Here is a 14,634-nt window from a genome sequence, read left to right as displayed (position 1 = left end):
TCTTCATCGGTGGGGCGCCGTTTGGAAACAACAAATTAGTACTATATTTATGGCTTAAATGCGTAATTTTGTATATATATATGCTACCCATATCGGACATGAGACGCATTATATACAGCCACCTTGGTTCTCTCTTAATCATTAGGTGTCAGCATTAGCTTATCTTACAAAATCTTTGCTATTTAGAATAGTCAACGATTTTGGTCAGCTACTGCTAATCTACCAAAGAAGACCATGCGACCTGTGGCCATTAGTTCAATTCTCCACTGCTGCTGTCATGCAAAGCATATCGACCTTGAGTCAGCGATTCGTCGGACGAATTTAACTTCATGGATTCTTCCGAAAATTCAACTAGAAGCATCTACTACTACATCCATCTTTAATTTGTAATCTGATTGGAATAATCATAGTGTTATTGATAACATCAAACCGGCATATATATATATATATATATATAAATGCTTCTAAACTTCACAGCCACAAAAAAACCCAGGCAACGAAAACCCGAAAAAAAAAATAGAATATAATTCATAGCAATTAGTGTGCAGTATGCAACAGTAATTTCATATGATATAATGCATAGTGTTGCCTGCAGCGGCGCCCCCTCCTCCTTTCTTTTCAACACATTAGTCCCAATACCGAAAAGGTTCTAATAATACACATCTAGAGAAAAGAATAGCGATCCTAAAGCTATACAATCACCAATATAATCACTTTAGCTTTACCTACATATGCTATTTCAAAAGCTGAATTCCCTATCTTCCCGTTGTAAAAATACACACGCTTTAATCTTCAAGTTCATCACGCTTGCAGTCCATAACTCCTTTCCGAATGATGTCCTCTAGCTTCCAACGTGGATGCTCATCCGGTCTAAACTTGAGCATCAGCATATCTCCAACCTCATCGCACGCCCGCAAAATCACATCAAGATCATCCTTGTTGAGCGCCGACGACAAGCAGAGCCGCACACGCGAACTGACGAGCGGCGTAGCAGGGTATCCGACCACGACGACCGCAATATTACGCTTCAACATCTCGCGCGAAAAAGCCGGCATCTTGGCAGGCGAATACAACATAAGCGGCAAAATTGGACTGTCGTCATGGCCAGAGATGATGAATCCTAGACGCTTCAATCCCAGACGAAGGTAGCGTGAGTTGAACGCAATACGCTGCAATCGCTCGTCACCTTCTCCCGGTACAATCTCGCCCATTATTGTACGAATTGCGGCTTCGATTTGTCCCAGAACAGGTGGCGACATTGGCTCGGCATAAACATAGCCCATGTTGTCAAGCTTTAGTCTATCGATGATCGCCTTGTCGGCCGAAATATAGCCACCGGTGGCACCAAAAGACTTTGTCAATGTACCCATGAGAATGTCTATTTCTCTGGGGTCAATGCCAAAGTAATCGCAAACACCACGCCCACGAGGTCCGATGGCACCAATAGAATGGGCCTCATCTACAAAAAGATAAAACTTGTACTTCTTCTTGAGCTCAACTAGTGTAGGCAGATTGCACATCGTACCCTCCATCGAGTACAAGCCTTCGACAACCACCAGGATCTTCTTCCAAGGCCGATGTGTGCGCGGCTGGCCCTGACTAATCTCCTCACGCAGCAAATGCTCCAAGTCGCGCATGTCATTATGCTTGCAAGTCTTGATGACAGCACCAGACATACGTGCACCGAAGCGAATAGAGGCATGGTTGAGTTCATCAGAAATAATGAGACAGCCCTTGGAGACAAGTGAGGGAAAGGCAGCACCGTTGGTAGCATATCCCATTGAAAACAACATTGACGACTCCTTTCCGACAAAGCGAGCAATGAGCTCCTCGGTCTCAAGGTGTAAGTCAGTAGTTCCAGCCTCAGCGCGGGAACTGCCGGACGACATTCCGTAGCGGTGTACAATTTCCTCTGCGGCGTCAGCACACTGTCCCTCAGACTGAGCAAAGCCGAGGTAATTATACGAAGACAGATTAAGTGCGTCGGTAGTAGTGCCAGTGAATTTGAACGTGCGGTTATGGTCCTTAGATTCACGGTCAAGAATAGTGACGTAACGGCCAGGAACGCTTATAGTAGGGCGCGAGAAGCAGTCATCCAGACGCTCTTTTAATCGCCGAACGTAGAAGGAGTCAAAGTCAGAAGTTAATGGCGCGTATCCCTAGACGTCGATTGTTAGCATGTCTATTCTCTTTTCTTGACGTAGTAGTCGAAGCAAGGACAGTATCTGAACGTGAAGACGCAGTAGTATGCATGAGTTATAATTGCAATCCTCAAGAAATGTATGCTTTTGTTTGAGGGAAAAAAAAAGCGCATTTGCTTGGTTCAAGACAAGCATACAAGCACATAGCATGTCATCAAGGTAATAACGCAAACAGAAATAAAAAGGAAGGCAAACCTACATTCTGCTGTATCAGATGTTGATATTTTTCCTTCTTAAATCGCTTTCCAAAGAAGTCGCGCACATGACCAAAAATAATAAGGATAAGGTAGGAGATGTACGTTGTAAGGAGGTAAAATAGCGGTGGCTCCTCTTCGACGGGGTCAGGTAGTGCGCCCTTTGCCTGGTGCGAGGCGTAGAGATATGACGGATGCAGGAGCGGACCATACTGCATCTGTCGGCGCTTTAGTTTCTGCGGACTGCAATGTACATCACGAGAGCCGGATGTATAGCTAATGATGCCAAGCGAGGGCGCGGTAGAGTCGGCCATGTTTGGGGATGGCGCGGCGGAGGACGAAGACGAGCCGGCGGGGAGTTGAATTTGAGCCTGAGCCTGCGCGAACAGCGATGCAAGCTTAGTTGGATTCGACGGCATTGAATCCAAGTGACTGGAGACTTGCAGGCTGGAGGGTGGGTAGGGAAGGAGAGAGAGGCCTGAGCGAAGAGAAGGTCCCGCGTAGATGTGAGAGAGTTTCAATGCGAGGCGAGCGGAACAAACGGACTCTTGTCTGAATTAAACCCCAGCCCTTGTCAGCTTTCGGCTGGTGCATTCCTCAGCACAGTTAGTCAATTTAGTCACGTGATTTTGGACCTTTGGGGATGATGAGATGAATTAGCGGTTTACAAGATTATCATCGACTTGTAATTATAGTCTACAGTACTCAAGACAAAGGTTTAAAAAAAGATTCATAGTAATCTAATGTTTTATTTGTGGCCTTTTTGATCGTCTGCTTATCGAAGAACGTCTAATTAAATCTAAGTCGTACGTTTCATTCATGCAACTCATTTCAAACGACTTACTCGAATGATTAAATTAAAAAAAAATAATTCAATTAGAGATAAAATTACTATTTTGTAGCTGCAGATATTTACCTTTGGTTTACTTGAGCTGGTATGAGAAAAGTGAACCAAAATATTGAACAAATGAATGAAAACCAGGAGATTACTAACGTATACTTTTCAAGTTGTCTTAAAATTTCTTCGAAAGAGAACACAACAATACCTCCACCAAACCGATGTAGTCTACTGCTAAGTTAGTAGTCAACTAGTCTGATTTTTATTTTATTTTTAAAATATCTTTTCGTTATTAGTCAAAAGCATAGCAATAGTAAGCTACTGTGAAGCAGGTGATTACAAAACCTGTGCCAAAACTCTATCCACTAGCATCATCACAGCTCAATTCTTGCAATGCGCTAGCATTGCAATCACCAAATGCCAAACTTCTTGTGCTTAACACCCCTTCCGCGCAAATAAGAAAAAGCCAGCATTGCAAACAACAGCAATATTATTTCCTATCTGAGTGCGTCTGAAACAGGACATATCACGTGATAGGATGCGAGGTTGTAAGAGGTACACAATAAGGTTGTGCGCCACACTGCACGTCAGTGAAGAATCAGGCACTTGAGACAAGTACTTCTTTTTGCAGCAGCAGCAGCGGCGTGCAGCAAAGATAATAGACGCAAGTAGCAGCAATGGCTAATCAATCAGCGGTCTGACACGATATACAGCAATAATCATTAACAGCCGAAAAGAGCAGAGGACATGTCTTAATTTACCCGAGTCAAAGATTAAAACAAAAAAGATTTTCGCTTAAACACTAATAAAGTTTGTGTCTTCTTTGGTCCCATAAAAACCCAGTGGATTTCAGAGTTTAGATAGTAACAAGCTGACGTCATATTCCATCCCAAGATTGCTTTTTAAAAAACACTGCAAGTAACGAGCATCAGCTCACTTCGATTACGGTTATCGACAAGGCATCAGATCCAGGTTTGATTTAAGCAATCTACTTCTAGTAAGACGGTTTTTGGATACGGCCGGTCTGGGAAATACATGCCATGGCGCTAGATGTGAAAGGATCTTCAGTATCTAAGCAGATGAGCATAAACTCTCGACGTGTGTTTCCAGATAGAGGCACAGCGGTGTTCAAAAATTTGGATTACAGAAGCAGAACCGGAAGAGTAGTCAGCGGATCAGACAGATCTTCTTTCTCGAGCCAGGATGTGATACAAATATAAGAGGACTTTGCTACTGCGACGTTGGCTGTGCCCAGCTACGGCGCAGCCTAATCAAAATGCACACAGAGATAAAACAAGAACACACAAGTCACAGCAGGCCAGAGAAATAAATTGAAACAACCAATTAAGACGTAATAAAGTAGAAGCAATGCTAACGGCAGTCGAATGCTAGAAGAGAAGATGTATCAACCGCGGCCGAGCAGGACATGTCGAAGGAGCAAGACCAGTGCCGATTTCTCAAAGCGATTGCAGTCGCTTTCTGCTTCTAACTGCATCCGTGGAAATAAAAAAAAAGCACTATAGACTAGTGTTTGTATGGTATAAATGGTGCTGAGGGAGAGCAGTGACGAGATTAGTAGAGCGCGTCCGGAAAGGGAAGGTATACACTAACACATTGCACTATACTGCAAGCAGCGGTATTTAGCGCAAGGCCATGCTCACTCGGGAAATATTCCGCCAGTAAAGAAAGCTATGCAAAGCAATCAAGACAACGCAAAGAAGCAAACGAGGTGACTGTGATTGTATAAGCTAAAGTAGATAGTCATGTTTGAAGGAACGGGGTCGGGATGTGTGCACACTCTGGATACTGAGCCGCACAAGCTGAGACAAGTGTACGGAAGTGGCTGCGCAGTGCAAGGCTGTGAGTGGAGGATGCTGCTTGATTGCCGTGAGGAAGTGCTTTAAATGATAAATAAGCAAATTATTTTAAGCAAATAAGCAGATATAATTTACTATCTGATATACCGTAGAGTCATAACAAAATCAAAGATCAAGAGCATGAGCGAGTTGGAAAGACGAGGCGCGTGGCTTGTTCTGATTTTGAAACATTTAAACCTTAATGCGCACGGTTGTGGCTGAGCGGCAGTGAAGAGCAAGAGCAAGAGCCGGCTAGCAAGAACGACCATGAACGCATGTGGACTGCAAGTTAATAAACCAAAGCAGATAGATCAGCAGTGTATTTGCGTTGATAAGACTTACTATTTATTAAAAAGTATGGTTTATACAATATGTATATCTATCCATACACATGTTGCAGCGAGTGGGAAAGTAATGCTAAGCTGAAACTACTTCCGCCTCTGCTTCAGTATACGAGTTGGCGATGTTCAGACGAAGACGAAAGTATAGACAAGAAGAGTTTAACAATTCCACTCACAGAAACAGAACGAGACGAATTGCACAAAAAAACTCCATGCAAATGTCAGCCAAATGCACACCAGGAAGGTTATGGCTGGCTCGCGGGTTGCACCCACGAATAGACCGGGCCGTGCGGCGCTGTGGCGTAGCAGGAGTAACCACCAACGGCTTTTGTGCAGCGATGCTGTGGAGCCGTGGTTGGACATGATAGAGAGAGTAGAGTCTATTTAGGTATAGTACAAGTAGGTTAAATAAAATTCAAATAAGAGTTATGGAGAAAAGAAAGCGATTGGACGAAGAGTGAAGGCAGAGCTGTACGTCGTCCAAGTCCCTCGAGCAGACAGAGTATTATAGCACTAAAGTAGGAATTATACCGGGACCAGAATAATAGCTGCGTAAAAAGAGAATAGTAAAGAAACAGAATAAGGAGTGCTCATTCCGGAGCACATACACGAAACGCAAGGAACTAGTTTGGATTAGTTCGGATTCGATGAGCGGCTGGCCGCGGGTTCCAGTTCACCTCGGTTTACCAGACTAAACACTGTACGTACTTCGTACCGGACGGTGGTGCCCTCTGCTCTATCACAGCAGTAACTAGTAGGTTTGGCATGAGATTGCTTGCTATCGCTGCACGAGTATGCTGATGCTGTACTGCTTATAATACACAGATCCACATGAAGGGACCAACTAGATAGGCGGAAGTAAATATAGTTCGCGGGTAGAGTCGGCGATTGGATAAACGCCGCCCGCTGGCCACGCCTCGGCTTTGCCTTCTTCTTCGGGATGCCTCCCCAGATGGGGTTACAAATGATTTCAATGCTTTCGCGCAGTGGGGGATTAGCAGTATCGGTTGTTTTTGCTATAGTGTCAGGAGACTCTATAATAGGTTGATGTAGTGAGGGTGCGGCCTCAGAGTCGTCGGATTTTATCGTCGTATTCGCAAACGAAGATATTTTACTTTTGCTCAGTGTCTGGTTTCCGCTCTTTTTTGCATAATACCAAAAGCGACTACAGAACTGCAGAACTGCAGAACTGCAGTCTGAATTATTTAAATAGTACTTTGGCTAACACTATTTGTCGCAAAAAATTCTCGCAAGCCTGAGAGTTCAGAAACATTTTCTGATCAGTCACCTGCAGCACTGGACTCTTTTACATTGCAGCTGCTCCACATCTGCATGCTTCTCCGAGATCCTCGACTGCGGCGCTTAAAGCAAAGCAATTGAAGTTGCAGAAAGCAGCTACGACAGCTGCCCGATGCTCAAAAACACTCTTGAGCCCTTTTTTTTCGTCCGACAGAACCGGGCCCGAGCAACACCACCTAAAACTTTCGAGGTCTCCTATCTTTTCGTTTCGTCATGGTCTATCTTACTCGAGTCTCGTAAAATCTACTCTACAAACTATTTGCTATAAAAAAAGAATAAATAAAGTACAATTGTATTCAAGAGTTAGAATATTGTGGGCTAGCCGCTGCATACTGCGAAGTTTCTGATACGATGATAAGCTGAAATCCTCTGCGCCGGCAACCCGGTCAAATGTCAAACAAATTATATCTCATCCAGCAAGGCCGCCCTTGATTATATTGCTATTCTTAAAGCTCTCCTCTAGATTGACTATGAAAATCCGTTCTTGATTAATTTTCCTTCTTGCTGCTCTTTCATTCTTTCAAATCGTTGTTTACTCTGCTCTCTGCTCTCTGCTCTTCTGACGGCTGAACTATGCATACAATTATCGATCCCATGTAGACCGTATTAATAATCCATTCATATAGATATCTTCCTCGGCATCTAACATAATTCACTACTCCTTACATCTATTCTAGCCTCTGCTGCCGTTTCTCACAGTAATTTTAATCCAGCCATCGCAGATCAAGCAGCATTATCCTTCTACATGTAGTACTACTGCCTTCTCGTCGGTAGGTGCCCGCACGTGTCTGGCCTGGTTCAATGACGCAGGCTTCACCCAGAACACCGCCGGGTACCATGCACTGCCACATTATTTTGCGCCACAGGTGGTACCTTTGTCCCGTCCGTTCCTTTTCTCTCGCATCCTCTACCTCGTCGTCACCTCTTCTCTTCTCCTACTTATCCTACTTCTCCTACTCCTCTTATTTCTCTTCTCTTTCTTCTCTTTCTTCTTATACCTTTTTATTCTTTTTTCTATTTCCTTTTCTTTTCCTTCGTCTCTCTTCTCTCTCCTCTCTCTTCTCTTCGGCCTCGTATCATCTCTACTTCGTCCTCGGTACCGTCTGCTGCCGTATATCCCTCTTCCCTCTAATCACCCTCGCTTCCTTCCTCTTCTCTCGTGATAGCTTCTCAATAGCCTTCTTCTCTGGCATGTTTGCTTTCTAATCTTCTCCATCCGCTCGCTTGTCTGAACGCGCATAGCTCTTTCTGGTATGTCTAATCCTGTTCGCTCACGTCCCCCATTCCTGCCTTATTTTGAATCTCCTTTCTCTCCGCATCTGCATCCCTCCCTCTCTGGCTCTTCAACCATCTTCTGATTTCCACCGATCCTTTTTTTTGTCTTTATTTTTTGTGCCTTTTTGTGATTATATCTCGCTCGCTCATATGTAGCTGCTGACAACATTCTCGTGTATTTTTAGCCTGCTGCCTCTATTTTTGGTCTCGCGCAAGACAGTCTCTTCACCCCCCCCTCTAATTCTATCATCTAATTACACCGCCGCCTCGCCTGTCAGTGTACTGCGGCGAATAGTACGAGTGGAATCAGGCTGCCCTTGTCAATTTGGCTCCTGTCTCACATTTCTCTTCTGGCAAACCTGCACGGATCGCTAGCTGATTGCTTCCAAAAATGGCTTCCACTCAGTCGCGGCCTACCCCCTACTCAAACCCTCCTTCTTATATGTCATCTCCGGCCATCGCTGATCATCGCCGGTACTCCCTAACATCTTCTCCGAGTTCTTCTGCTTCTGCGACTTTCCCTACTCCTATTCCGGCCAATAAGACCGTGCGGCATGTTCCGCACTCTCCTTCCTTCCGGCAGATGCCTCTGGCAAGCATGTCTCGCTCTGCCTCTCCTGTGATGCCTGCTTCTTCTACGCCATCGTCATTGCAGACTTCGCGCATGAGTTCTCCTGCCACACAGCAAGAGTACGCACCCGGGCAACACCCGCAGCGCTATCGGCTAGGTCACCACCGCTCCGAGTACTCGTTGTCTACGACTGGACGTAGCGTGAGCATGCCTGTTAATTCGAGTTCAGCTCCTCCGTCTTATTCACGTTCGAGCTCGGTCTCTTCTGTTCCATCGCTTGCTAGTGAACCGGCTAGCTATACTTTTACTCCGCCGCGTCCGTCGTTGACCTACGCAAATTCCTTTCCTCAAGCGCAGAACTCGTACTCTTCCGCGGCACATCATTCGCAATCTCAGACATATTCTGTTGATCCGTCCTATGTTCAGCATCAGCGTCACTCAATTGCCTCTTCTTCATCTTCTACCTCTTCTGTCCCGCGCTCGATGTCGCGAGCTTCGAATACGGCCTACACCATGACTCGTACGGCTTCTCCCGTTAGACAGCAGCCGCCTTCCTTAAGAGCAAACTCTGTGCGCTCGGCTCCGGGTTTGTCGACTGATGACATGCCGCAGCCCATCCGTAGGTCGAGTACCTTGAGCCAGATCGAGACGCGTCAACATGTGCGGCACGCATCTACCGACAGCAGCGCCTCAGTCTCTGCCATGACCTCGTCCTTTTCGTTATCTACTCTCAGTGATCGCAGCAATGCGTCTGCAACCGTTTCTGAATATGAACGCAAGAAGGCACTCAAAAATCTGGAGACCAGTGTTCCGCGTGCGTCATCCTCCTCCTCCCCAAAAATGTCAAAGTCAGTCGAAAACGGTAAAGAGAAAAAGAAGTCGAGATTGAGTAAAGTTATGTCGTTCATTGCTCCTCAACAGTCGTCGTCGCCGCCAGTTTATGGTGCTACTCCTGTATCTTACATTGTTACCTCGACTTCAATGACTCCAGCTGCGCCTTCTTCTCGCTCTTCTCCTCGTACCGTGCCGGCCGATAGTCACCGACTGGCACAGCCGGAGTCGGCCGAGGTGCTCGATTACAACTTTTCGATTGATACGCCCGCCAAGAGTCCGGTTGACGATGAGAGTGACGATATTTCGATTCGCTCGTCGGCATCGTCGATGTCGAAAGCTATCAGACGGCTTTCTTCGGGTCTTACGATGCGCCGCCCGTCGCGCGTATCGAGCGTCACGAGCCTCAACGAGACTTCGTCGGTTGCTAGCTCTTCTAGTAGCAGTGTTCGCGGCGGGGCTATCCAGGCCGATGACGAGGACGAGGCTTCGCAGTTTGAAACTGTGCGTGTGTACGAGCCGGTTAAGAAGCCTGATTTTGTTCCCAAAAGCATTCTCAAGAGTATGTTCATTCAAAGGCTTTGCTTATTGTATGACTTTTTTCTAACTGCTTCCGGTTTAGACTCTCACCAAGGGCAAGTTACTTCTCCCAGCACCTCTCCGGCTAGCGACGCGTCTGAGAATCTTCCGGGCTTGACGAGAGAGTCGTCGCCGCAATCGCATTCGTCGTCCTGGACTTCCCTTGTCTTGGGCAACGCATCTGCACCGCCGTCGCCGACCAGCATCAGTGCCCATGGCCGCTGTCTCTCGCAAACCTCGACGATGACATCAACGGTGCAATTCTCGCCCAGCATCAAGATCTACTCGACTTGGAATTCGGGAGAGTACGATCGCAAGATTCCTGATCCTGTGCCTTATAATACATTCCCGATGTGGATGATTGCGCAAATTAAGGATGAAATAAATAATTTCAAGAGTACTGAGATGGAGGTGCACGAAAGTTCCAAATGCTACACCTGCTATTACTAATTACAAGTACAGAGTATTGCATTATGATAGTGCAAGTAATTGGAGGTTTTTAATGTCGTGATCTTTTAATCATTAATGTGTGTTTTTTTTATGTTGTTTGCATTAGCATAGCGTGCCGTGCCGCTTTATGAATGTGCGGTCAGTTGTTTTAATTGTCTGTCTTTGCGCGTTTGTTAATTATTCTTGTGCTGGTGTTTTGGGAATTAGTTTTTGTTTTATTTGCCGTCATTTCTAGTCATTTTTATTATACTTGCTTCTCTACTATAGTCTCAGTTCGAAAAGCGGGTTTTGAGTCTGCATCGTACGTCACATTTCTGTTAATGGGTTTTTTGTTTTTGACAAGTTTTCTTTCATTTTATAAGAGCACTAATTATTAGTAGAGCAATTAATTGATATTTCGAATAAGTGTTCCACGGTTTTTTATTTGTCTTGTTAAAGAGATTAATAGATACGAAGAAAATGAACTGGTTCACACGTCAAATAAACAGTTATTCAGCAACGGCGTGGCAGTCGGTTAATCCCAACGGGAATAGTTAACAGCTTCGACAGGCAATGGTCGACGGAGTAGAAGACCCCTTGCCCTCAATTGTGAGTTTTTCGGAATATTTTAGATCCGAATCAACTGTTACAGAATGAGATTGCGTTTGGCTTGATTTTCTTTGCACCTTTGAAAGTGGGCGCCATACTTTGCTGGATTTACTATCAAGAGTAGCGAGTGCTTATCCAACTTTATTTACTGGGTATCGTAGAATCAGCTAAGGGTTTTTTCTTTTGATCAGGGAGAACGAAATAGGTACAGATCACGTCTAATGGTTTAGGGTAGTGATAGATTAGTTATCTAGGCCTAACCCAATGAGTGAGAAATGAACTGTGGACTATTTAGGTAGTGCGGATTATTTCAAGTGCGGAGAATAGATTGGATGACAAAGGAGATATATTACCAGTATATATATATATATATCTATTAATGAATTCTACGAACTATTAACGTATAAACTTTAAGTAGAAGTACGAATACAGCTGGCATGTAAAGTCAAGCGTATTGTGCAATACCTAACTCCCTGAAGAGTAGAGAAATGAGAGGTTCCAGATGGGGGATTGAGCTAAGAACTGCAATTCATGAGTCTATTACTTTCGTTTGTTTTGGCAAGTGCTTTTTCTCGGGTAAGTGAGTCGCTTGCCGCAACCATCGAATGCTGGTGAACTTGTACGAAGAGGTGAACTTGTACGAAGAGCACATCAATCTCGCTATAACGAGACTTTATAGAGGGTTTTTCTCAAACATGAAGTCTTTTATTGGCATATTACTATCTCAATTATTATCATTTAGCTTCTTGACACTGCGTGGCTCTTCTGTGGAACGGATATTTAGTGATTTTAAGCTTTATGACTCTCGGTGCCGCCACCCGCGTCGCCGTCAGAATCTTGCCGTGCATCGGACCCCGTTGCTCATCGCCCTACTCTTGAGATGCTCTAGTCTTATAGTGAATAGCTATAGTAAACAGCTTTTGGCAAAAAAATCACTATATTTATTGTGATAGCCCATTTACAATTTCCGGTGGTGCTACACGACTTGTTTCCAAATTATACGAGAATTTCACGTGCACGATAGTCCGCGCTGGGACAAACTCGTTTCCAACCTTATCAGTGGTAGTAGTGTCTCGTCTTCGGTATCTGTACCCGGTCTTCTTTTTCTGACCCTCTTTGCATTCTGTACTCTCTTTCAAAGATAGCTTCTCTACTCTTTTTCCTTTGCTTTTTCATTTTCCCGTCTAGTGTTAGGCGGTCGTGTTGTTTTTGTGTGCAATAGCTTGTACAAATTGTTCGCCACGCTATGGAGCCGCACGCCAGCGATGCTCCCAACGAGCACAGTGTCAACACATTTATAGAGACTGAAGAGCAGCAATTCGGCGACGATACGGGACTGTACACTGGCAGATTTCAGGACGAGGAGGAGTTCAATGGCCGGTCTGAGCTACTGGGGCTTCCGGTTGAAATTTATTGGAAGATTTGTGCTCAGGTAATGTGCTCTTTCGTCTTGTATATTCTGTCCATTCAACATTGCTAACGATACTAAATACGAAACCTACAGCTTTCAGAGTATGCACCGCTGAACAGTCTGGCTCTGACAAACAAAAAGCTTTATAAGGCTACACTACCACAGCTCTACCGGATTGTCAAACTCGCGGTAGATACGCCGACAAAGCTTACCCGTCTCGCGTCTTTGCTGCCGATGCACGCGGACCTGATTAGACGCGTGGTAATCTGCTCCTCGACTTCCAAACCAGATGTGACACCCTCTTTTCCCCAGTCTTTGAATCAATACATTGAGCAGAGTGTTCCGTCTACCGTATCTGACCCGCATCAAGTCGATGCTATAGCCCGCGCAATCTCTCAGCTTTATAGAGTTCAGACCGTCGAATGGAACGTGTGCAAAATCAGTCTTCCGGCTGCTGTTTTGTCAGCCATTTTGTCACTTCCTGATCTGCTTGCTCTGCAAATGTGCTCTGTGCCTTTGACACTTCTAATGAACATCTCCGCGCCGCTGCCAAAGCTTCGGTCGCTGCGAATTTTAAGACTTCGGTCTCTTGATGAGACCAGGACTGTTAGTGGGATTTTGAAGGAGTTTAAGGATAGTCTGACTTGTCTGAGTATTAGAGTTGCTGAAAGAGATGATTTAAGTGCCGACGTTGTAAATGACGTCGATAGACCCGCATGGCATGCGCATCCGAATTTTCAGCAGCAGCAACAGGATGAGGCTGCTGATATTGACCTTGAGACTACTAACCTCAAGTCAAAATTTCTGGAGGTGCTATTGAAGGATATTGATGAGAGTGATAAGTTATCAGTTGAGTCTTTAGCACTATTTGATTTCCCAAGAATAAATCTCGAGTTTCTGGCTTCGCGTGTCTCGTTTAGTGCGTTGAATACTTTGCGCCTACACTCTACGGATAGTCAAGTTTTTTCAACGCTTACTACGAACACCGTATTGCCGCGTACCATGAAGACTCTTGATCTTACGCTTGGTAAAGCGGCGTTTCCTCTTTCCCCGATTCAGCGGCCACCGCAGGTAGCACAGCCAGGAGAAGAAATCACTCCGATCGATACACGTCCGCCGATGATGAGCACTTTGCTACGCGATTTGTATGCTGTCGAATACTTGAACCTGAAGTTGCTCTGTGAACCATTAACTGAGAGTCGTGTCATGTCGGAACATATAGCGCCATGGCTTTTGCAGCTCAATAGAGGTCAGGATTATAATTCTCAATACCGAGGGCATCTTCGACGCTCAATAAAACACTCTCGCCAACAATCTATGTCTCATCGAACGCGACACTCTACTCGCGGTTCAAGATACCACAATACTTCTTCGCCAATTGTGCATCTTAGAAAATTGTCGATACACATCTGGTCTATTTCAGCTGGTCAGAATATTGTACTTGCAGCATGGTCTCTGGATGATTTACGTGTGCTTGCTACTTCTGCTGCCGGAAAACATATCCAGTCACTTGCCATTGATTTCTCGCGTAACGCAACATCCTTCAACGATCTCGTCACTCATATGCAAAAGTTTCCTGTGTTGCACCATTTGTATCTTAATTATACACCCACTGTATACTATGGAATTGGTATTTATGATATTTGTCGGCGTCAGGCAACTATTTTAAAATCTGCCTTACCTAATTTGGAATTATTATGGATGAACTCTGTTGAGCTCGTTGTTCCGATCCGACGTAAACGCACTCCAAGCGTCACCCAGAACGCGGGAGGAACGGCTTCTGGGTCAAGCGGTACTTCTACTCCTGTCGTTGCTGAACGATCAGTTGTCCGCTCGCAGATTAATAGTGAGGCCATAGCCCAGTTGACGAGTGACGAGTTTAATTCAGGTCCGCGACATACGAGTGGAGTTCAATCCTGTGGATTTCATGAGGGCGATGTCGAGGCAGATGATAATGATGCATTGGTCGATGATGAAGAAGATGATATGGACGTTGGTGAAGGCGATGGGTATGATGAGCACTTCGGCGACGAGTTTTTTGCTGATGACAATAACTTTCATATTTTTGCTACAAAGCTGTTTTAGAGCCTTTGTTATAGGTTGCGGTTACTGTGATCTTGTATATTATTTTCAAATTTATTCGCTTTTAGTACATATGTAAATACAGTATCCAATGAATTTTTTTTGTCCTGATCTTATA

General features: G+C 44.9%; 3 protein-coding genes across 3 annotated transcripts; 2 read left to right on the top strand and 1 right to left on the bottom strand.

The window, feature by feature from the left end:
- Positions 1 to 390: 390 nt before the first annotated feature.
- V2V93DRAFT_365587 (pyridoxal phosphate-dependent transferase) lies at positions 391 to 2,915 on the bottom strand. The gene is made up of 2 exons (XM_066909105.1): positions 2,391 to 2,915; positions 391 to 2,149 (listed from the first exon to the last, which is right to left on the bottom strand). Exons 1-2 carry the CDS (start codon positions 2,812 to 2,814, stop codon positions 786 to 788), a joined length of 1,788 nt encoding a protein of 595 aa, XP_066767449.1. The 5' UTR covers positions 2,815 to 2,915; the 3' UTR covers positions 391 to 785.
- A 5,250-nt stretch (positions 2,916 to 8,165) lies between these two features.
- Positions 8,166 to 10,875, top strand: V2V93DRAFT_159310 (uncharacterized protein). Its single transcript, XM_066906884.1, has 2 exons — positions 8,166 to 9,968; positions 10,029 to 10,875. Exons 1-2 carry the CDS (start codon positions 8,396 to 8,398, stop codon positions 10,433 to 10,435), a joined length of 1,980 nt encoding a protein of 659 aa, XP_066767448.1. The 5' UTR covers positions 8,166 to 8,395; the 3' UTR covers positions 10,436 to 10,875.
- A 1,015-nt stretch (positions 10,876 to 11,890) lies between these two features.
- Positions 11,891 to 14,627, top strand: V2V93DRAFT_365577 (uncharacterized protein). Its single transcript, XM_066909104.1, has 2 exons — positions 11,891 to 12,455; positions 12,528 to 14,627. The coding sequence occupies exons 1-2, from the start codon at positions 12,270 to 12,272 to the stop codon at positions 14,517 to 14,519; spliced, it is 2,178 nt and encodes a 725-aa protein (XP_066767447.1). The 5' UTR covers positions 11,891 to 12,269; the 3' UTR covers positions 14,520 to 14,627.
- Positions 14,628 to 14,634: the final 7 nt, after the last annotated feature.

The sequence above is a fragment of the Kockiozyma suomiensis genome, assembly GCF_038497685.1.
Source record: "Kockiozyma suomiensis strain NRRL Y-17356 unplaced genomic scaffold V2V93scaffold_3, whole genome shotgun sequence".
Taxonomy (NCBI): Eukaryota; Fungi; Ascomycota; class Lipomycetes; order Lipomycetales; family Lipomycetaceae; genus Kockiozyma; species Kockiozyma suomiensis.
Note: the sequence above shows the minus strand (reverse complement) of the source record. Positions and strands in the feature narration are given on the sequence as shown.